This window comes from Chionomys nivalis, chromosome 12 (genome assembly GCF_950005125.1).
Source record: "Chionomys nivalis chromosome 12, mChiNiv1.1, whole genome shotgun sequence".
Classification (NCBI taxonomy): Eukaryota; Metazoa; Chordata; class Mammalia; order Rodentia; family Cricetidae; genus Chionomys; species Chionomys nivalis.
This window is the reverse complement of record NC_080097.1, coordinates 68,002,788-68,025,918: the sequence shown is the minus strand read 5'-3', so window position 1 is coordinate 68,025,918 and position 23,131 is coordinate 68,002,788. Positions and strand designations below refer to the sequence as shown.

Below are 23,131 nucleotides of genomic sequence, written 5' to 3'. Positions count from 1 at the left end.
CTACAAGAGCTAGTTCCAGGACAGGTTCCAAAACCACAGAGAAACCCTGTCTCGAAAAACCAAAAAAAAGAAAAAAGAAACAAAATACAAGAACTAACCAACATGAGAAAATGAGTTAACAGGCGGGGGTGGGGGGTGGGGGGGTGGAAGGTGGGGGGGTTGCCAGCTTCTGCTGAGAACCTCTCAAAGATCCTTAGCCCTTGATGACTCACCACCTCTGTGGGTTTGCTTCCTTATTTCTCAAATGACAGGACAAAACTGGAAAGGCTGGCTTAACCCTCTGCAGCTCCCACAGCCCAGGAACAACCTTTTTCACCCTGTGGGTCCTGAGTTATCAACACCATCTTTGCAGCCCAGAGGCCCAGACAGTCACAAGCCTGAACTGTGGAACATTTCCTCCAGAGACAGACAGAACATCTACACAGAAGGAACAACTGACTAAAACAACCAGAATCAAGATGGAGAGATGGCTCTGTGGTTAAGAGCTCCAGCTACTCCTCCTGATGATCCAGGTCCAGATCCCAGGGTTCCAACACCCTCTTCTGGCCTCCACAGGAACTGCACATCTGTGGTGGACACATGTGCAGGCAAAACACTCACATATAAAACAATAATAAACAAATCTTTGGGGAAAAATCAGGAGGGCTAGAGAGATGGCTCAGTGGTTAAGAGCACTTGTGGCTCTTGAAGAGCCGCGGTTGGTTTCCCAGCATCCCTGATGTTTGTGGCTCCAGTGATGGGGGATCTCGCACCTTCATCTGGCGTCTGTGAGCACTCACATGCACAGTTGCACACGCGCACGTGCGTGTGCAAACACACACAGAGAAATAAAAACTAAATATATTTTTTAAAAAACAGAATCCCAGAGACTCTCTCTGACACCCCAGGCTCAGATGCCAGGGCTGCAAGTGACCAAAAAAGACTGTCAGAAACAAGCTCCGCCGATCTCCTTCCGTCTTTCATTTTTCCTCTATTTGTAAAAATGTAGGTAGCCTAGATGTTAAACATATTCCCTTTTTTCTATTTCAACTTACTGAATTCTTGGATTATAGCGTGTGCTATGACACCTAGCTTACTCTTTTCAGAAACTGCTCCTTTCAAAGGGAAATTTTAGGATAATGAAATACAAAAACTTATCAACAACATAGAAGGTAAAAACCTTACTGTATTGTGGAAACACTTTTACTTTCAGGAAATATACATTGAGACACAGACAAAACTGTGGGCCAAGCGCCATTCTGTCACTAAATCTCCTATACAAGAGGAGGAGGGAGAAGGAGCAGGAAGGAGGGGTTGGGGAAAGGGAGGAGAAACAGCAGCTGTGGCAAAGACAAAAAAAAAAAAAGCAGGACCTTCTGGTCCTGATGGCACAAGGCCTACAATTCTAGTACTTGAGAAACAGCAGCATGATAACCAGGAGTTCACAGCCATCCTCAGAGACTGGCATGTTGGAGGCCAGCCTGGGCCATGTGAGACCTTGTCACAAAAAAAAAAAAAAAAAAAAAAAAACAAACTAAAACCAGCCTGAGAGCTGGGTCGAAAGTTAGTGCACTTGCAGAGGACCTGAGTTCAGTTCCTGGCACCCCGGTCATGTGGCTCACCACCCCCTTAACTACAGTTCCAGAGTATCTGATGCCCTCTCTTGGTGCCTGCACACGTGACAAATATACAAATTCACGCAGGCACACACATATATGATTACATTTTAAAAAATAATGTGTATAAAAAAAATAATGTGTACATTTAAAAAAGACTAAAATGCATACTTTTTTTTAAAAGTTTTTTTTAAAGAGGAGATCAAATTATACCATTAAGCTGGAAGCTCACCCATATTGAGGGATGCATGAACTTCCCCCCTTTCTCAAGCTCAAGAACAGTTCTTTGGATAGTCCATTATTTTGTTTCACTGTCAGTGGTCACCTAAGTCTCCACCTACCTCTGAGCTATTGTGCAATAGTCAGACTTTTAAGGCATTGCCAGTTCCACTAGCTAATAAGTGGACCTTTGTTTAATTTTTTTAATGATTTATTTTTACTTTAGATGTATGAGTATTCTGTGTGTATGAATGTCATATGCACCACAGGAGTACTTTACCTGGAGGTCAGAAGAGGGCGCCAGGTGCCCTGGAACGGGAATTACAGACAGGAGCCACCATGGGCATCTGTTCTGTTTGTGGATTATCTACCTTTGTCTTCTAGAAATCCCCATTTCTAAACTTCAGTTTCCCTTTGGTCTCTCATTTCTATCCCACGACCGCTTGTATGCTGGGTAAGAATTCTCTACCTGAGCTGCAACAGCCTCTAGGAGCTAGTTTTAAACTCCAGCTACCTTTACTGGGTATATTCGTCAAAAGGATCTCTTGCCACTACGTGGCTGATGGCATCTTTGAATCCAGGGTTTCACTCTTCTCTATGGCAAAACCCCCAAGGATACCCTTTATAGTTTGTACTTCAGACGCTTTAAGAAAGCCTCTCCTTCTTACCTTGAGATTATAAGGTTATCTTCTTGCTATGACTTCAAAAATGTAATCAAGATTCACTTTTCCCATAAACCCTTTAACTCTTTGAAATACATTTCTGTACATGGCTTGAAATGGACACAAATCACTGACCAATGAGAACTGGGCGCAAAGGTACAGCACCAACTGAGGACACCTGAACTCTTCAGGAGCCAGCAATGAGCTCCAGAGGACATGGGGACATCCTCAGACAGTGCCACCAAGACATGAGAAGACTATCCCACCAGCACAGGACTCACCATGGACGACGGAACACCATTGCCTTGCGCCTGTGTCTGGAGAGGGTGTGGCATCTGTACTGGATGATCTTCCGTGTTGGACAAATACCTCAGGTACTTCATTTAAGACTGACTTCATATGCTTCACTCTCTAATCCTCCTCCTTCCCAGTCAGGGAAAACCTCCAAAGGCACTGTTGCCATATTCTGAATTCCCCACAAGAGGGCAGCTGTGGGTACGCAGAGGCTCTCCAGCTTTCCTTAAGAAACACCCATTTTCAATGTAGCTAGTTTGGTGACAGCATTACTTCACCATTCACACTAGACTCTGAGTTTGTACCACCACACTCGTTCTTTACTGAGAACCAGTTTCCCAGATTTAGAGCCAGGTGTGCTAGACAAGCCAGGATGCAGGAATCAGGCTGCCAGGTTATGCTTTCATTCCTGGTTCAGAGAGGTCAGGCCTATGGAAATGTGTCCTTATGAGGCTCAGCACAGCTCTGACGATGTGGTGGATTGTAGAGCCAAAGGAGACTGGTGAGACAGAGCCCCCAGGGCACAGTGCAGTTCCCTGGGTAAAACCCTGACTGAAGAGGCCTCACTGTCTGTAAGCCCGACTCCATCCCTCTGTATCTCCTGGCCTCTGGCTCACTGAAGCCTTAGAGAGGCATAGGCTTGCAAAGGACAGCATCCAGACCTTCAAAGAGACTCCCAGGCCCCAAGCATTTCTCAACTTCTCTCATAAGGGCTCAGACTCAAGCCTGCATTTTATCATCAACAGCTTCAAAGAAATTAAGGAGAATTACAGTCATGTGAATTCCCAAGAACTGGAAAAGATGCTATCTGCCAGTCTAGAATGTTTCCTGTTCATCATGAGAAGATTATGTTCTTAGTGGAGAATTACAAACAACACATACAGAGAGAGAGAGACAGAGAGAGAGAGAGAGAGACAGAGACACACACACACAGACGGGAAGGGCTTACTTTTCTGTTGCTGTGATTAAAAAAACAGCCCAGCCAAAAGAAACTTAGGAAAGAAACGGGTTTATCTGACTCACAATTCCAGGTTGCAGTCCACTATAGAGGGGAAGTCGAGGCAGAAACTTGAAGCACCATATCCAAAGTCAAAAGCAGAGGGAGAGTAAACACATGGATTTGGATTACTTGTTCTCTGCTTTCTTCACTCTGACTCATCTCAGGGCCCAATCTAGGGAATGATGTGTGGTGGTCTGAATAAGAATGGCCCACATAGGCTCATATGTTTGAATGCTTGGTCACTAGGGAGCGGCAGTACTTGAGAGGAATTAGGAGATGTGGCCTTGGTGAAATAGGTATGGCTTTGTTAGAGGAAGTATGTCATTGGGGGTGGACTTTGGGGTTTCAAAAGCCAAAGCCAGTTCCAGAGTCTTTCTCTTCTGCTGCCTGCAGATCTGACTGTAGAACTCTCAACTTCTCCAGCACCATGTCTGCCTGTGAACTGCCATGTTTCCCACCATGACAACAATGAACTAAACTTCTGAACTGTAAGCTAGCCCCAACTAAATGCTTTCCTTTATAAGAGTTGCCATGATCATGATGTCTCTTTAAAGCCATAGGACATAGACTAAGATGCTGGGTCAATGAACCATCAAGACAATCCTCCATTAGACATACCCACAGGCCAACTAATCCAGACAATCCCTCATTAGACTACCTTCCCAGGTAATTCTATGTCGTGTCAAGTTGATAATTAAAACTAAGCAACATACACATACACACTCATAGACACTCTCTCTCTCTCTCTCTCTCTCACACACACACACACACACACACACACACTCACACACACACACACACACACACACACACACACAGAGAGAGAGAGAGAGAGAGAGAGAGAGAGAGAGAGAGAGAGAGAGAGAGAGAGAGTTGGTCACATGTTCAGCTTCCCAGGTAGACTAATGGAAGAAGAAAATATTTGGGATACCTCAGGAGAAAAGTCAACTTTCACAGATCCAAAAAGAACATTTTAGAACTAGACATTGAGCAAGGAGAGAGGAAACTCAAATGATCTGGTTGAATTGATGAAAGAAAGGTATCTTTCCTTGGACACAGAAATTTTATTTAGAACAATCAAAATGTTAAAGATACACACAAGGGCTAGCTAATGGCTCAGTATGAAAAGGCATGTGCTGTGAAGTCTGATGACCTGACCTGAGTTCAATCTCAGAAACCCACATGGTAAAGGAGAGAGAAAACCAACTCCCAAAATTTGTCCTTTCACACATGCTCTGTGACACGTGAGCACATCTACCACCCCCAGCTATTAAATAAATAAGAGTAACAATAAAAAACTTAATGTAGTCACAAAACAATGATAGATACATTTGTGCTGTGAGATAATCCTTCTGTATGCTGTGAAAATGTATTGCTCCTATTGATTAAATAATAAAGCTGATTTGATCTATAGCCAGGTAGAATAAATCTAGACAGAAAAGCCAAGTGGAGATACAGGGAGAGGAGTGGAGTTGAGAGAGATGCGAGCCAGTTGCTGAAGACACAAGACATGCTAGAGAACAGGTAAAAAAGCCATGAGCCTTGTGGCAAATGAAGACTAACAGAAATAGGTTATTTAAATGTAAGAGCTAATTAGCAATAAGTCTGAGCTACAGGCCAAATATTTAGCAATTAATATTAAAACTCTGGGTGATTATTTAAAAGTGGTTGTGGGATGGGGCGGGACAGAGAAACCTCCTCTTACACATTTCTGTCAACTGAATGTAATAAGGCAGGAGTCTTGAGAATTAAAATAGTCAACGTACAGAATAGAAGTCAGACGCCACTGACAATAAAATAGTAAGGTTTGTGGATGTTTAAAGAAACAGACAAAATAAGAAGACCCATGATACACTCACTTTAGGGTTAAAAAAATCAAAGGCAAACTTGGGGGAGAAAATAAGGCTTTTCTTTAAAACATGACATAGGAAAAAATGTCACAAGCATATGTGCTAAAGGTGATAGAAGTTGGTCATGTCTACAAAGTAAGACAGCACTGAGTTTGGGGTGACTTCATTGCTGTTTTTATAATTTTATTTTTTTTTTGTAAACCAAAAACTGAACATTAGTTTAGGACAGGAAGACTGGTACAAAAATACCCTCTACTTGGCTTTCCCAACCTAGGAGCTTCTCGGCATGCCTGATACACCCCCAGAAGAATCCAAGATGACCCATTTCCCACCAAGAAAACGGAACAGGGGCCAGGCTTCAGCCCTCAGCCTCCTCCCCCACAGCTCAGAAGAAGCATAAAGCACCTGTCTGCAGCTCCTGAGGACAGAGGCCCAGGCCCAGGATCACCCCTCTCACTGAGGGCAGCCTCATTTCCTCTGAGATAAATCATGAAGAGGACTGGAAGGCCCCACAAATCCCTCCAGCAAACATGCAAGTTAAACAGCACCATTTACCCTGTAAGGGCCTCTTCAGGTTTACAAGGCGTGGGAGGAACCAGGCAACAAAACCAGCCTTGTCCAGTGAGGCTGACCTTTGCCTTTAGGCCCACAGCGGAGCAAGCCTGTGGCTATCCCATGTCACCTGCTCCCCCTGTTGGTAGCTTTCCCTCTACCTGGGCAGCGTCTGGGAAGGTGAGAAAGCCAGCTGAGTAGAACAAGGAACACATCAGCTCATAGACTCCACTGCCTCTCCCTCTGGCAGACTAACCTTCTCTCTTGGTGGGGTACTTTGTTGAAATCACAGTCAGACTAATCTGATCTGAAAGCAAATGCAACACACCCACAAAGGCCACAGCTATCCCGAAATAAAAGGAAGCAAGTAATGCCACAGTGGAGGAAGAAGGCCTTCCCACAGCATATGTGGTGTAAGCAAGGAAGAGAGGAGAGAGAATGGGCGGGGGTAATGTGTAAATGTGTGTGAAGATTGTAGGTCTTCAACACACTGAAAGACAGGAAACTTTATGACCCCCAGGGACCATCGTCATCATCATCACCATCAGTTTTGACAGAGGGTCTCATTACATTGCTCAGGCTGGCTTAGAGTTCACAATCCTCCTGCCTCAGCCTCCCAAGTGCTGAGATTATAGTCATGGGCCATCATGCCCAGTAAAGACTTCTTTAAATAAAATTTCCCCAATGGTTTTAAGGTTTGTCCACATGTATTATTTTCATGCAGAATAATGAGAAAGGGCTGGACCACATTGTACTTTTTATTTATTGATTGATGGACCGCTGGGTTGTTTCTACTTCTGGACTGCTCTGAGCAATGCTACTACAATCCTTTGTCCCCTAGCTTTGGGTGAATACCTACTTTCAGTTCTGGAATGACTGGCTCACCTGGTTATTAATGTTCAAACTTCTCACAGGGTTACACCATTTTATACCACCAGCAACATCCGCGGGTCCTCTTTTCTCCCCACCCTCTATGAAGCCATTTTAACTCAGAGTTAACAAATTTGGAATAAAAGCAATTGTTTGTTTTGTGCCACGCACATCAGAGTGAAAGCTTTAAGCCTGGTGCCTTTCCACCTCAGCACAATCATGAGAACAAGTGGGCCATACTGAAATAGCCCCATTTTCAACCTCAGCATCGCTATGGGAGTTTGCTGGACTGAGGTGCAGCCATAAGCTCAGATGGCAGAGTGTTTACCTAGCATTCATGAGGCCCTGGGTTTGATTCCTGACACTGAATATGTAGTGGTAGCGAATGCCTGTAACCTTAGCACTCGGGAAGTAGATGCAGAAGGATCAGAAGTTCAACACCATTGGGATACATGAGATCCCATCTCAAGCACACACAGAGACAGACAGACAGACACAGGCTCACATACACACATACCCCTCCTGAACCCAGAAGGGGCAGGGAGAGGACTGTCCTGTTGCAGCAGTTTTTCTCCTGCAGGGGGCGGTAGTGGGCCCTGCTGCTCTGACCTGCACTTACTTCCCCTCCCAGGAACTTTATCCATTCCAGGACTCACTGACCCCACAGGTTATAACCTCCACAGCTAAGCTGGGTCACACAAGACCAAGTCCTCAAGGAGGAGGCTCACAGCAAAGCCTCTGACAGCTTCGGATCCACCTCATAGCTCCTTGAACTGAGCCACTTCTCCACAGAAGAGCTGGATGAAAACAATAAACCAGGGGGGCACATTTTCAATAGGACACAGCGGGTAGTGGAAATTCTGAAAACAGCCTCCGGATCAGTCAATGGGAGGCCAGCCTAATCAACCTTTCCTATGAAGGGGAATTTGTCCTAAGACAGAGCGAAGCACACAATCCACTCAGCAAGGAGACGCAGTGTGAGATGACCTACGTGTGAACAGCTCTCCAGACACACAGACCTGAAACACACTGGGTGGGCGTTACCTCTGTGCAGCAAAAAACAAACTTTTATTTATAAAGCGTCTCTATAGTTTCACTCCTTTGTTATTTCTTACAAAACACATTAATTAATTCCACAAAAATAAAAAATTACAGAATCAGAGACAAAGCCATGTCCCTTTTACTTCTGATCACCTGAACCCTGCAGCCATTCGGTGAGGCAGAAGTCACAAGGCCGCACATGGGGGCACAGCGAAGGACTCAAACCTGCTGGGGCTGAGAACTGTTGGGCAGGGGCACAAGGACCCAGAAAGAGCAAGAAGAGCATGGTGTGGGGAGGGTGGCTACAGAGGGATTGGGAGTTGGGGCACACAGGGGAAATGACAGAGTAAATGACCAGGAGGGACAGTACACGGTGGCTCTAGCCTATCATCCCAGCACCCTGGAGACTAAAATAAGAGAAAAGCATGCTCTTGGGAAGACTGGGTTGTGTTTAAAATAAAAACAAAACACCAAGCTAACTAGAACTGGGCTCCAGTCAATTACTTCTCACTGCTGCTTTAACGGGAGTTACGGAGATGAACAGGAGGGAAGCAGAAGGAATTCAGGCTGGGAGTGGAAGTGCCTTTGGGAGTCACGGCTTTCACTAAGTATCCCAAGACACAGAAGCAGCTGTGGATGAGGAGGTGCTGAGGGGGTCTAAGTTAAGCATGAGTCCATGGGAAGCTTCATGGAGTAGTATATAAAAACACTACCTTTTTTATATAAAGATTTATGTAGGCCGGGTGGTGGTGGCGCACGCCTTTAATCCCAGCACTTGGGAGGCAAAGGCAGGCGGATCTCTGTGAGTTCGAGACCAGCCTGGTCTACAAGAGCTAGTTCCAAGACAGGCTCCAAAACCACAGAGAAACCCTGAGAAAAAAAAAAAAAATAAAGATTTATGTATTCATTTTATATCCATGGGTATTTCACCTGCATGTATGTATGTATGTCTGTGATCCACTTGTGTGGCTGTGCTGTGCTGCATTGCCCAGCCTGGTGATTTCCTGCTCAGCTTTGAGGGTCACAGGCTTCAAACAATCTCAATCCTTATCTGTCTGTCTCTCTTCTCCCCACTCTCTGTCTCTGTCTGTCTCTCTCTCTTCTCCCCACTCTCTGTCTCTGTCTATCTCTCTGTCACTCTCTCCTTCCTACCTGTCTCTGTCTTACTATCTCTTTCTGTCTCTGTGTGTCTGTCACTGTCTGTGTCTGTCTGTTTTTCTCTTTCTGTCTGTCCTCTGTGTCAGTGTGTCTGTGTGTGTGTTTGCATGGCCCAGTGTATGTGACAGTACTCTCCACTGTGAGAGCCTGGGAAGGATGATATCTCCATATCCACACACACATTTAGCACTCAAATTGCTTTGTTTGGGAGGTGGGAGGTTGGGCTGCAGCACAGGTGAACCTGGACCTCACTGTACAGTCCTGGATAGCCAACCTTCTACTTAGGCTGGGATTAGAAAGATATGAGACACCATAGCTGGCAGATTTTCCCTTGTTATACTTTTAAATAATATTTTCCCCCATCAAAAGAAGGAAGGAAAAATAAATGACTGGTACCGGAGGCTAGAGAAACAGTGTAAAATGACCCTGGGGTGAATGGTAAGGCAGAAACCAAGGCGAAAAAAGAAATAGAGGAGAAAAAGAAGGAAGAACTAAGCTTGAGGAACCAACAATTGCCAGCATGGGCTACAACACAGAGAGCAGAGGAAAGGAAGAGGGAAGAAAAAAGAAACGGTGAACAGAAGCCAGGTAATGACAGTGGCAAGTCCTGAAAACACCAGCTTAGGAGTGACCAAGAACAGAACGGCACCAGGAATAAGCCAGAACTTAGTCAAAATTCAATCAAGAGGATTTAAGAACATAGCAAGGATTCTCTCATAGTTCATCAAAAATGGGCAGAGCATAAGAATCAGATAGACCCAAGCCTAGGGGCATCCCAGAAAACAGCTGAACTGTAACCTTCAACAGGATCAAGGTCATGGAAGTCAAGGAAGGCCTTAAGAATGAAGGGAGATCAGACAGAAAAAGAAGGCTACTGTATAGTATTTCCTACTGAACTGGGTCCCTTACTAAGAAAACACATTGTTAAAAGGACCAGAGTGCTGAGGCAGAAGGAATGGGAGATAAGAAATGGTGAGGGAAGGGTAGAGGAGATGACCAGAGTGTGTTATTGGCATGGACAAAAAGAAAAACCAACATGCTGTACAATAAATGCGTGCTTTAAAAGAACTCCTGTTGCTGGCAGAGCTGGTGGGGTCTGATGCACAGATGGTGATGCTTGGAGTCGATGCTGACATAGAAGAGAATATCCTTGTTTATAAGAAACACACATTGGTGTGTTTGAGGTGAGAGGCAGCGTTCACACCGGTAAATACAAAACTGGGTGTGGGTCAGGGGTTCACTCTAGCACACTTACAAACATTTTGGATTTAGAATAGCTTCTTAATTATTTTTAAGAATTGTAAATGAGCAGAAAGCCCACTTATGAGGACATCATGCTAGATGAACAGGTAAGTTTAGACTAAGCACACCAGCTCTTTCAGGAGAACCCCAAGACTCTGCTCTCTATCCCTTATCCTTAGGAACTAAAACTGTTATGTGGGGAAATTCCTCCCTTGAAGGCTCAGTTCTCCCACCCAGTGCATTCAGTCTGTCAAAGCCCTTCCCACATCCCTGGTCATCCAGTCAGCTTCACGACAGGAGAACTGTCCAGCATCTCTCACAGAAACAGAGCTGACAAGCTGCTACTCAGGCTTCTGTGGTGTGAAGTAAGAGCTTGGGGAAAGGAAGAGAACACATTGGATACAGGAAAAAAGGAGAAGGTGCCATGCCACCCAAAAGAATGACAAAGAAAAGCACTCCTTTGGTATTTTCATGGAGGCTCTTCTTGCAACCTGCTTCCGCCTGTGATATCACATAACCCCTGCAAACCAAATGACTCACACACTCCCCCAATGGCCCGCTGTACCCCAAGTTGCATGCCTCAGAGATCACCCTGCTTGACAGCACCTGAGATGCTTATGACAGGGAATCGTGTGATAATGTGAGTAGTTTGTCTTCCTCACAGGAGACAGCTTCTAGCAGAACAAGACAGTTCATCTGTCAATATTCCGAGTTCTCAAAAGAGACAGACTTCCCAGAAATGCTTGTTAATGGTCACAGAAATGAACAATTGGGTGGAAAGTATTTGGATGGTAGGATAGGTGGGTGGATGAGTGAATGAATGGAGGAACAGGTAGGTACACAGATGGGCAGGGAGGTCTTTGGCTGGCCCCTGACTCTGTAGGCTTACCTGCTGCTGTTGGGCCCGGAGGTCGCCTATCTCCTTCTGGTCCTCCTCCCTGAGTCGCTTCATGTCCTCCCAGGACTGCTGCAGGAGGTTCCGCTCGCGCAGCAGCTTCCCGTTTTCCCGTCTCAGCATGTCCACGTCATCCTTCAGCTGAGTCTGGTCACTCAGGAGCCGGCTGTGGAGGGTGCTGAAACCCCACAGACACATTTAGTCCTGACCAATTTCTCCCCCCACACCCCATCTCCAGGAACCACTAGCCCCAGGTCCCCAAAGAGATCAAGACCAAGACAATGGCCATAGGTGTCAGGTCAGCACTCAGAGGGAGGCCAAACCTAGATAACAAGTAACTCAAAAAAACAAAAAAACAAACAAACAAAAAATCTCAATCCCAATTCTGAAAAGCCCAACACCGAAAGGGATACAAATATCTCCAAGGAAATGAGACAGCCCCAACCTGTGCCTATATGTCCTGGGACCTAGGGCAACACGGCAGGTAGACGGCAAATACCCTCTGAAGGAGGTCAGGAGTCCTGAGGAGAGAACGCCCAAGCTGTCTGTCCCATGAGAATAGGCTGTGGTAAGGCCACCAATCAGAGATCCGGAAGGCTTCAGGTGCCTGACCCCGCCTTGTGTTTTAAATCATTTTTTTCAAATCTATCAGCTTCTAAGGCTGACAAGAATGCTGGGAGGGGCTAACAGTCTCTTTCACACTTAGCAAAACTGAGTTCAAGAGACACATGCCCTCTCACAGAAGGCAGGCTGCTTGTGAGCACCAGAGCCCCGGACCCTGTCTAGACACTGAGAAGGGCAGAAGGTGGCTACTCCACAGGTACTGGGGCCCTTCCCAGCACAACACTCACTGATAGAAGTCTGTCTCCTTGGCCACCTCCTCGCACCTCTTCAAGGCGTTGGTGTGCTGGTTCTGTAAACTCTGCAGGTCCGACATGGCCCGCACACACTGGATCTTAAGCCTCTCATAATCAGGATTCAGCCTGTGGTAGGGCCTGGCCCCAGGAGCAAAGAACCCCATGAACACAAGCCTCAAGGAGTCCATGAATTTAGGCTATGTCCTAGACTATCCCAGCCCAGTGGGTGCCAGGTTCTGGCTCCTATGCACTGTGGCCTCTTGGTGTTTACTAAACTTGCAATCCTGGTTTCAGGCAACAGAGTCACAATTTCCACATGGAGGAAGCCCTGGCTTCATGAGCTCCCTTGGAAGGCCTGGGGAATAAGACTTGCTCTCTACGAATTTCCCAGAGTCTATGCCAGAGGTCTGGACCCATCAGAAACTAGAATAATATTTCTCCTGTCTTCAGAACAGGGCTTCTCAATCCTGGGTGCCTATTACTACATGGATTCCCAGAGCACTCAATCAGCATTTTCAGAAGGAGACCCTGCATCAAGATGGCTTTAAAGACTCCCCAGGGGACCCACTGTGATGCCAAGGTGAGCATATGGGCCAAGAGCGGTGCTGCTTAAAGTGATGCTGCAAGGCCTCAGCAGTGGTCTCACATGAAAACTGAGAGACAGGCAAATCGTCAGGCCCCACCCCAGAAACCTGACTCCCAAGATCTGGAGAGCAAGAAGGGAACCCTGCATCCTGCAATTCACTAGGCTCTCTAGGGAATGCTGGTACATGGTTCCATACAGAGGGCTAAGCAAACACTTCTGCAAAGGGGACTAAAACTCCCAAAATTTCTTCAAAACAAAAATCACCAGGTAAAATGTACCTTTATAAGATGCCTATATGTTGAGAACATGGAATGGATTTACAAACCACAGCAAGTTCCAGCCAACAATGTAGCAGGGTGGGGTCTTCGGGGAGAGAGTATATGTGTGTGCATGCCCGTGAACACACGGCACACACACAAGTACAATGGGATACAGCAGAATGAGGATACAGGGGAAAGCTTGTTGTCTCAGCACTGACAGCACAGGACCAGGCAGCAGCAGTTAAGAGCCCCAGGTCTTCCATAACCCACTAACTAGCACCCAGTGACCAGGCCCCTCCAACTGTTACCAGAAGCACCTCCCACACAATCACCTGTGAGGCAAGCACCAATGTCAAGGGGGCTGGCCTAGCTCCTCTACCTCAGACTCAAACCACAGCAGCTACCGATTCTCAGGGTTTCCTCAAATGTATGATGGGAACATACAGATACGCACCTAAATCCCTCATTGGTGTGACTTAGGTCACAGGCTCCTATTTTCACTTGGAGAAAGTATAAGACACACAGAGAAAGAGAGACAGAAACAGAGATAGAGACAATGAGACAGAACCCTGCCCCCACCTGGGCTTAAGTTTCTGCAACTGGCTAGCATCCGGAAGACACCAGGCTTGGATAAGAGGGCACCTTGGAGGTGAAGCCTCCAGAAACCATGGGGCTAAGGAGTGGCTCAAGGTGACACAGTGTGGCAGGTCAGCTGTTCACTGGGGAGTTGGGACAATGACTACCTCTTGTCAAAGGTGGCTCCATGGGTGGCGAAGGCCAGGCGCTTGCGTAGCTCATTCCTCTCACGGGTCATCAGCCGTAGCTGAATGGAGAGGTTCTCCACCTTGTCACTGATCTGCTGCTCAGTAAGGAGGGGTGGTGGGGACGGTGCCTTCCCAGTAGTCCCTGTGGGTAGGTAAGCACAGAGAACATACACTCGGGCCCACTCCCAGCACTGTTCTGAAATCATGGCTTGTTCAGCTATTCATGAGGCAGTGATGAGCCCTGGGCCTTCCCATCACCCACTGCAAGTGGGACCAGGCTCTGCCAGCTGCTGCAGGAACACCCAGTCCTACAAAGTAGATCTATCTCAGTCTCTGTCCACAAGTTGACACCAGGGACTAGACTATGAGGTCTTATCCAAGGACTCTGAGCATACCCACTCTCTCCCCAGTCTGGAGTTCACATCTCTAGAATGGAATTGTTTGGGGCACTAATCCTTGCCTGCCCTGGACATCTGGGCATGCTCACTCTCACCCAGTCCCGGACACAGCACGTGACAAAAGAGGCAGGGCAGACTACCTGGACCTCAAGCAGAGGCCTGAGAAAGGGCGTGCACTTGAAGCAAAGTGAATACTCCATCCAAGAAGCAGGTTAGCTGTCCCAAGACTGGGACCCACAAGTCATGTCCCCATCTTCTTTTCCATGGCTAGACAAGCAACTCAGGCCCTACTGTAGATCCACTGCCCCTGGACCTGCCCACGCCAGGCCAGGCAAGCAGAGGATGCTGAGGGTTCACAGCCGATGTGATGCAGGTAAACCCTGAAGCACCCATGTTTAACCCAGACCATGCTCTCATCACATGTCCCCAGGACCACAAGCAATCACATGTTTTACATTTTTATGAAAGGTAACAGACACTGTTGCCTCTGACCAGATCCAAATAGATCTCTAAGAATCCAAAGACAAAATACTTCTTAAGAATTAAACCTTGGTCCTTTTATAATTAGCTCCACCAGTATGTCCATCTGACACCTCACCTAACACTTAGAGATCGGGGGTGGGGTCAGAGGAGCTCATAGCACCATCTCATTTTGTAGATGTCATCAGACATCCCGGGGGCATGGCACTTGTCTCCCCAGTGGACCCAGACATGCAAAGCGCATGACATTTACCTTCAATTTATGAGGCCCTGCCCAACCTCTTCAGATCCTTGCTGTCTGATGGTTCATATAAACCAATGTCAATTAAATGAAAAGTGAGCCTTGTACCTTCCAGCGGCTTCAGGGAAGACAGGGAGTTCCACATAGTTGAAGAACTGAATTTGCCATGGGATGGGGTAGGAGCCTCAAGCTATTACCCCAGCATTTGTCAGCATCCCACGTGGAAGTAACCCAACCCCTGAACCTAATACTCCTAAAACATATTCATCCTGATTGACCATGAACTTGAGTGGATCTGAAATAAACTAAGAGACACGCCTCTAGATAGGTCTGGAAGAGCATTTCCAGGAAGGATTAGCTGAGCAGAGAATACCTGCCCTACCCCAGTGGACTGTAGCTCAGAGATAAAGAGATGTGGAGGTGGGGAGCAGAGCTGCTGTGGCCTGCCTGCCTTTGATTCTTACTGGTACTATATCGCCCTTAGCTGACATCAGAACTCAGCTTCTTTGGCCTTCCAACATGAACTAAAGGCCAGTAGCTATCCAGGACTCCCCCAGGCCTTCAGCCAGTTCAGGGCTACTAAGGCATCCATCCATCTTTGTGAATGGAGCAGCATCTGGTCTCAGGGACTCGGTGGGAGGACCCAAGCCAGCTGGCCACCCAGACACAACAGTGGGGGCTGACATCTAGGGTATGCAGCCAAGGTGTTCAATTCTGTACCATGCCCCCATCCTCATCTCATTAGTCCCCCAAACTGCTCAACTGACACGCACAAACCAGACAGTATGAGCCCCCACAGATTCAGCTCTGAGCTGAGATCCAGGTCTCCACTACTACACTTTCCAATGGGACTGGACTCCTCTCATCTCTCCACTCCACTCTCACCTCTACCATCTTCTCTATAACAACACACAAACACACAGAGAACATAACAAGGCGAGGTCAACCAGATCTGGGAACCCAGTGAGCAGCAGCCTCTCTGACTTAGCTCTGATAACTATGGCAATTCCTAACAGAGCCCTCAAGACAAATCCTAAGTTGTGATAAACCAGGATGATCTAAAACAAACTATGTGGGAAATCCTCTCAATTGCCACTCAAGTGAAAACAGTTTCGGGGACTGGGAAGACAACTCAGTCATACACTACCTTCTTAACGAATACGAGGACCTGAGTTTGACTCTCCATAAGCCTTATGAAATTGCCAAACACAGTAGCATACTTTGGTAATACCCGTACTGAGGAGGCTGAGGCAGGAGGATTCCTGAGGCTAGCTGGCCAGATGGTCTAGACTGACAAGCTCCAGGGCAATGAGACCCTGCCTCAAATGGGTATAAATAAGGATTCACACCAAAGGCTATCCTCTGGCTTCTATACACATGCCTCCCCACACACACCTCCTAGTGATTCTGCTGCTAAGCTTGGGCATCATACACTTACTAAACCTAAAGAAATCCCCTCTAGGGGAAATGCAGGTGCCTCCTGCTGGCCTCTTTCCTGAAGTAAGTCAAAGCAGGGACCCCCATAACAGCCTTGCCACTTTCTGGCTTCCTGGCCAGACAAACTAATATTCTGGAATCCTCCACTAAGGGGTCTTCTTTTTAGGAACCAAGGGAAGCCCAGGCTCAAGCCCCATCTCCTCCAAAAATCTCCCCATTCACTGCTAAAGACTGCACCTTCCCCAGAACCATGCTTTTCCTGCTGTATTCCACAGGGACTGAAGGCCAGCTTCCTTCTGCCTCTCTCATGCCTCTCCATTCTCTCTGTGTAGTGGCATGTGTGAACTTGTGAGCATGTTCCCAAGTGACCTCTATAGTCACTTCCTCCAAGAGGAGAAGGTGCTCTCACAGGACTAGATAACATCATGAATGCCAGAATGTCAAGGGCTTCCCCAGGATACAAAAGACTGTCCAAGGGCTGGGGGTAATGTAATTCAACTGGTTGATAACTTGCCTGGCATACACAAGGCCCTGGGTTTGATCCCAGTGCTGCAGAAACCAGGGTCATAGTGCATACCTGTGATCCTAGCAGGAGGAGTGAAAAGGATCACAATTGCTAGGTCATCCTATAACAATACCCTGAGCTGTGTGAATACCTGTCTCTAAAGAAAAGAAGTTAAAATAATAATAATAATAATAATAATAATAATAATAATAATAATGGCTGCCCAGGGAAGAAAATGCTGAGATCACAGGGAATACTCCTTGCTTCCCTGACGATTTGGTTCCTCCCACCAAGTTACTCTTTTCAGAAACCTTTCCTGGAATACAAGGAACTCCTTCAGCACCTCGCCTTCCCACAAGCCCGAGATCCATCTCTCTGGTTCATGAGAAACCTCCTACTACCTCCATCTGTTGGAGCTGAAGGTTTCCCAAACACGGCCAGGGCGTGTCTCCCTGCTCCTGAAGGCCTCCTTCCTGACTCAAGATGAGAAATGAGAGACTACTGTGGGATTGGATCAGGGTGGACGGGGAGGAGAAACAGAAGCATGGGGTGCACCGGGAAGACCCTCACTGCTGTCACAGTGAGGATAGGGAATCTTCAGAATTACCCCCCAAGACACCTCAGCAGAGGGGACACTGTAGCTACCAAGCTGTTGACAACAGAAGCCGATGTAGTGAGTAAGCCCTCAGACACTTAGAAAAAATACAACACTTCCAGGCAGAGTGTGGTAGTCCTATCCTGGATTTATGAAGTTGAGGAAGGAAGACTGGCAAGTGAGGGGCTAGTCTGGATTACATTGTGAGATTCTGTCCCTAAAAAACAAACAGACACACAAAAACCAGACAAAACTTGGCTTATATGTAGTTCAGTTGGGAGAGTACTAGCCTAGCACAGAGGGAGTCCAGTATTTAGTCCCCACCCTAGCACACACTGGATGTGCTGCTGTAATGAAGTGGAGACAAGAGGGTAAGATGTTCAAGGATATTTTTTGTCTCCAAGGTGAGTTCACAACCAGCCTGGGACACATGAGACACTTGTAGGGGTTAGTGTTTACTGTCAGCTTGACACAAACTGGAATCACCTGGGAAGAGGGAACCAAAACTGAAGACCTGTCTTGATCAGATTGGCCTCTGTCATGTCTGTGGGGAAATCAATTATTGATTGACAGACTATTCCTCAGGCAGGTATGAAAAAGCTGGCTAGCAGCAAAGGGGACAACCACTAAGTAACATTCCTCCAGGCCCTTGCCTCTGCTCCTGCTTGAGTTCCTGTCTGACCTCCCTCAGTGACTGAAGGTTTCCCAGAAGTGCGAGTCCAGTACACCCTTTCCTCCCCAGGTTCCTTTTGGTCCTGGTGTTTATCACAGCAGCAGAGAACAACCTAGGACAACGCTGTCTCAGAAACAAAATCGAAAGCCTCTGCCTCCAATCCTAACCTCGCAAGGCCTTCTCTGTTGAACACAACTTGCTCTTTTCCACTGTTTCATCTTGAGATGAAGCAGAAATGTGGACAGGATCTCTCTACTCTAAGGATCTTGTTTTTACCTTTCCTAAGGTCTACAAACAAAGACAAATAGAAGTGGGTATCCACCTATCCTTACAGGCACCCCCACCCTGCTGTACCTATGACGTGCTCTGCCTCTTACTGGACAGCACTGGGGCAACAGGAACTGTCTAACTACGGGTTAGACAAGCACGGTGGGCTAACTACAGGTGGTGAGCCCTAACCTAGTTTCCAATGGCCATATGCTCAGGAATCTGCACCCCTGCTGAGTAACCAAGCATGTTAACACAGGGTCCAGGCCACAGGTGTAGGGACAAACCAGTGACTCTGTTGCCCTCAATGAGAGGGCATATTCCTTGCCCAAGGCCTCTGGGGAAGGTGCCTTTGATCACATTAAGGGACTGGTTATCTACTTCATCTGAATTGTTCCCTGTAACATCTCAGATGGAAACTCCTGATCACAGGTAGCCACAGAATCAATTACATAAGTCTCGCGTAATTGAGGAACTAGAAATTGCACTTCATTTTACGGCATTTAAATGTGAATAGCCACCTGGTAGTAACTCCATATTGGCCTTCACAGCCCTGGGTCCTGTTGGGTCTGGCTATGAAGGCTAAACTGCTGTTGTAGGCAGCTTGCCATGTGCCGGAGGGGTAGAGCCCCAGCCTCGTGTACCCAGTCTGATCATAGCCGTGCCTGTTATATGAGGTAACACATTTCCTTACTGCTTAAGGGAGTGGGTGTGGAGAAGAAGAGGAAGAAAAGCAAACCTTGGTTCCTGTGAGTTTGAGAGGACTGACCACAGAAACACAACCAGCTCTTGCGTGAAAGAACTGGGCACAGCCAGTGCAGGCTGAGCTTGCAGTGGGACATACATCAGAGATTTACTCTCAGACTGTTCATGATTCTCAAGAAGCATCTGAGGACACTGCTGATCCTCAGCACAAGGGCTAACTTGCCTTCAAGTTCAGCCCATTGAGCTAGGCACGATGCCTTTAATCCCCGTACTCAGAAAGAATTTGTAACTAGCCCATGCTACAGAGAGACCTCGCCAGAAAAACACAAATCCCATCTTCCTGCTCATGCGCAAATGCCGACATAAGCAGCAAATGCTTCAAGAGGCAGAGCCTCTCTCTGGAGCCCCTGTGAGATCATACATGCTCCTAGGAAAGATGACACCACCAGTTCAGAGTGACAATGTGAAGGTGTCTATTATATCCACCAGATGATAAGGGCAGCAGGACACAGGACACAGAAGCTTCACCTCGCCGGCCTATTTACCCTGACAGTCCTGTTCCCGAAGAGCCACACCGTAGTCAGACTGTAATGCCAGACTCTATGGTGTGTCCTTCTTGAGCTCTAGATGCCATGAGAGCTAAAAATGTACTCTTTTCAGATGTGAAGTCCTGATTCAGGAAAAGGAGAATGTGAACCTTATTTATAAATACAGTGTTTTACAGATGAGCAACTTGAGGTCACAGTGGAACAAGACAGGCCGTGAGCCCGCTGTGGTCAGTGTCCTCAGCAATCATATACACACAGAAAGAGGCAGAGAGAGGAGCGGTGGGGGGTGATGGGGCTATCCATGAAGAACTCGAACATGAGAACTGCTGTCCAGAACCTTTGAGAGCACACGGCCTTGCCAAATCTCTGATCTTGGACTTCTGACCCCAGAACTGTGAGACACGTTTCCGTGGCCGACGTCCCAGCCTGTGAGACATCACTAAGGTAACCCAGGAACACACACGCAGCTCATTTTTGGCACCTGCTTGCCTCTGATCACACTGCCCCCCCCCCCATGCTCTAAGAAGGTTAGTCTCCTACCCTGAGATCCAGCTGCCAAGGTACCACTACCTGCCCTACACACTACTTCACACCTGGTATGAAGCGTTCAGAAAGTGAGCAGACCAGTGGGATGTCAACCCTAGCTGGATGGGAAACTAAGTCATGCGACTCCCCCTCGGTGGGTGTCAACTTTCCCACCTCTCTGTAGCAGGAATGCACAATGACCGGACCAAATGACCTCTGTGAGCTTTCACAGGGCAAAGGTCACACACAGAAGCGTGGGAAGGCTAGAAAGTCACCTGGCCTTCCTGCCAGCACAAGTCCAGAGAGCGGAGACAGGGCTGGTTTCATTCTCCTAGGCTCAGGGAAACATCCATTTCAGCATGGAGTGGCTACTTTGCCAGGACAACACACTACCCCTGTTGCAGAGGACAAGCACGAGGGGTCAATCTCAAAAGGAAGCTTTCGGGGGACTGACCAGATTCCCAGAGTAGGTACTCCATGTAAAGAAACACGCCTCCCACACCCACCTCTAACAGCAAAGCCGGACTTTTGTTGATAAGAGAAAATGAGAATGTCATCAACAGAGCAGGACCTCACATATAATCAGATGGCAGAACTGATGTCCCGTGCCATGGAAACCCCACCCTCTGTCCCCAACAGGGGAGAACTTACCCACACTGCTGAGGGAGCTGCTGCTCTCCGAGTCTGAGGGCATGATGGACAGGACACTGTAGGTGGAGCCTGGGGACACAAAGGGAGACCAATATGTTACTACCCAGAAGGCCACTAGTCCACAGCCCAAGCTCTATCACATCATTTCGCTGTGCCAGGGCTGGGAACCTGGATTCCAGTCCACAGAGAGGTGTGGCAGGCAGTATCTGGACTTGGCTCATTTTGTTCACCTTTCTTTTTCACGCTCACACCCCGCTGCTCTAGATCTGATCAATGGGTAGAGGAAGTCCAGTCTGCCAGCTGCTTCCTGTCCCACATGACCACCTGAGTTTCAATCCCCAGAATGCATGGTGGAAGAAAGAAGCATCTCCACCAAGCTGTCCTCTGACCTACACACACATGCACACACACACACACATAACAATAATAATTAATAGTAAAAACATGGCCATAAAGATGGCTCAAAAGGTAAGGGTGTTTGCCACCAACCCTGATGACCTGAGTCAATCCCCAGGTCCTATAGTGGTATTTCATTTGTATTTTATTAAACAAAGCTTGCTTGAAGATCAGAGAGTATAACGGCCCCACTTATGGACCAGGCAGTGGTAACACACACCTCTAATCTCAGTAGCCACACTAGTTTGCCGGGCAGTAGGGGTGCACACCTTTAATCCCAGCACTAGAGAGGAATATAAGACAGGAGGAGACAGCTCTCATTCAATCTCATTCTGGGATTCCTGGAGGCAGGATCACCATTTTGGACTGAGGTAGAGGTAAGAGCCAGTGCTGGTTGTTTTGTTTTTCTGACCTTCAGACTGATCCCCAATATCTGTCTCTTAGTTTTTTTTCTTTAAAGATTTATTTATCTGTTTGTTTATTTGTTTATGTATACAATGTTCTGCCTGCATGTATGCTGCAGGCCAGAAGGCACCAGATCTCATTGTTGATAGTTGCTGGGAATTGAACTCAGGACCTCTGAAAGAGCAGTCAGTGCTCTTGACCTCTGAGCCATCATCTCTCCAGCACCTGTCTCTAGGTTATTAGACGTGCTACAAGGTCCCACATGGTGAAAGAAAAAAATGCCCTCTCCCTACACACAGAATAAATGTAATATGATTTTTTAATAATAAAGAATCAAGTTACTCAAAAACTTATGAACAATTATAATGTCACCAAACAGTGAGTAGCACATTTTGTTTGGGCCCACACACCCCATGAGGGAGGACAGGAGCACTGGGAGTGAGTAGGAAAATGTCATTAATTTACTGTGTGCACACCACCATCAAAACCAAAAAATACTTAGTTTCAAATAATGCCAGGTGCAACCTGCCAACCTCAGGAACCAACCTACGGACTGAGATATCGGGTGGGCAGCACTCAGTATGCTAAGAAAAGCACCTGGCCTGCTGGATCCTGATTCCAGCCTGTGTGAGGAAGAGGTTCGGTCCCACATAAGGCCCCTTGCATCAGTGACATTTTAAACTAAGAAGTGAAAAATAAGTGTATATTTGGCTCTCTAAAGTCAAAACTGATACAAAATTAAAGGCAAACCAATGCCACTGGGAGAATACACTGTGGGAGGGTTAGGAGGGTTGCAGAAGCATGCCAGGCAGAGGTGGCAAAAACAGGTATGAAGAGGAATGTTTTGTTCCCAGAACCAGGTGGGTGAGCACAGGTAGGATTTTGCTGTAAGGGCTCTGAACAAGCCTTAGGGCTCTGATGTGAGAAAGTTGCTAAGAATTACCCAGAGGCAGAAGGGGACAGATTCAGAAATTTCTCTTCCCTTCTTCCACCTCTTTTCCTAGGTCCCCAAGACCAATGTTATCAGAGAAGGAAAAAAGTAGAGAGAGAGAAAGAGATGCAGTAGTGGATGGGGCATAAACAGGGAAGGGAAATGGAGAGGGACAATCGGGGCAGCAGGCATAGTGAGGAAACCTCCAGAGGACCAAAGAGCATCTCAGAGGACAGAGGAGACTGAGTAGGGGATGAGGCCCACCTATGAAGATGAGAGGCATCCAATACAAAGGCCTGGAAGGGAGCTAGCTTGCCTGCTTGTCAGACATCAGACAAGGAGATGAAGAGGGAGGGAAAACAGGACAACAGGACAACATATATATGCTGAGGGTGGAAAGAACAAGCCAATGGCCAGCAATGACCAGTGGCCTCATCACTGCATTTTCTAGGACCTGGAGGAGTCTGGGTGTTGAGCAGGAAGGAGTGGGTAGGTGTAGGTGTCTGGTCTTCTAAAAGGACCTATGAGG

At 47.2% G+C, this 23,131-nt stretch overlaps 1 protein-coding gene across 4 annotated transcripts in view; it reads right to left on the bottom strand.

The window, feature by feature from the left end:
• Positions 1 to 23,131, bottom strand: part of LOC130884798 (disks large homolog 5) — a 110,367-nt gene that overhangs the window by 50,271 nt on the left and 36,965 nt on the right. For all 4 annotated transcript variants that reach the window (XM_057785978.1, XM_057785980.1, XM_057785979.1 and 1 more), the window contains exons 2-5: positions 20,871 to 20,939; positions 13,825 to 13,987; positions 12,230 to 12,373; positions 11,373 to 11,556 (exon numbers count right to left, since the gene is read on the bottom strand). In XM_057785978.1, the coding sequence (XP_057641961.1) occupies positions 11,373 to 11,556; positions 12,230 to 12,373; positions 13,825 to 13,987; positions 20,871 to 20,939 (560 nt within the window). The remainder of the gene's footprint in view (positions 1 to 11,372; positions 11,557 to 12,229; positions 12,374 to 13,824; positions 13,988 to 20,870; positions 20,940 to 23,131) is intronic.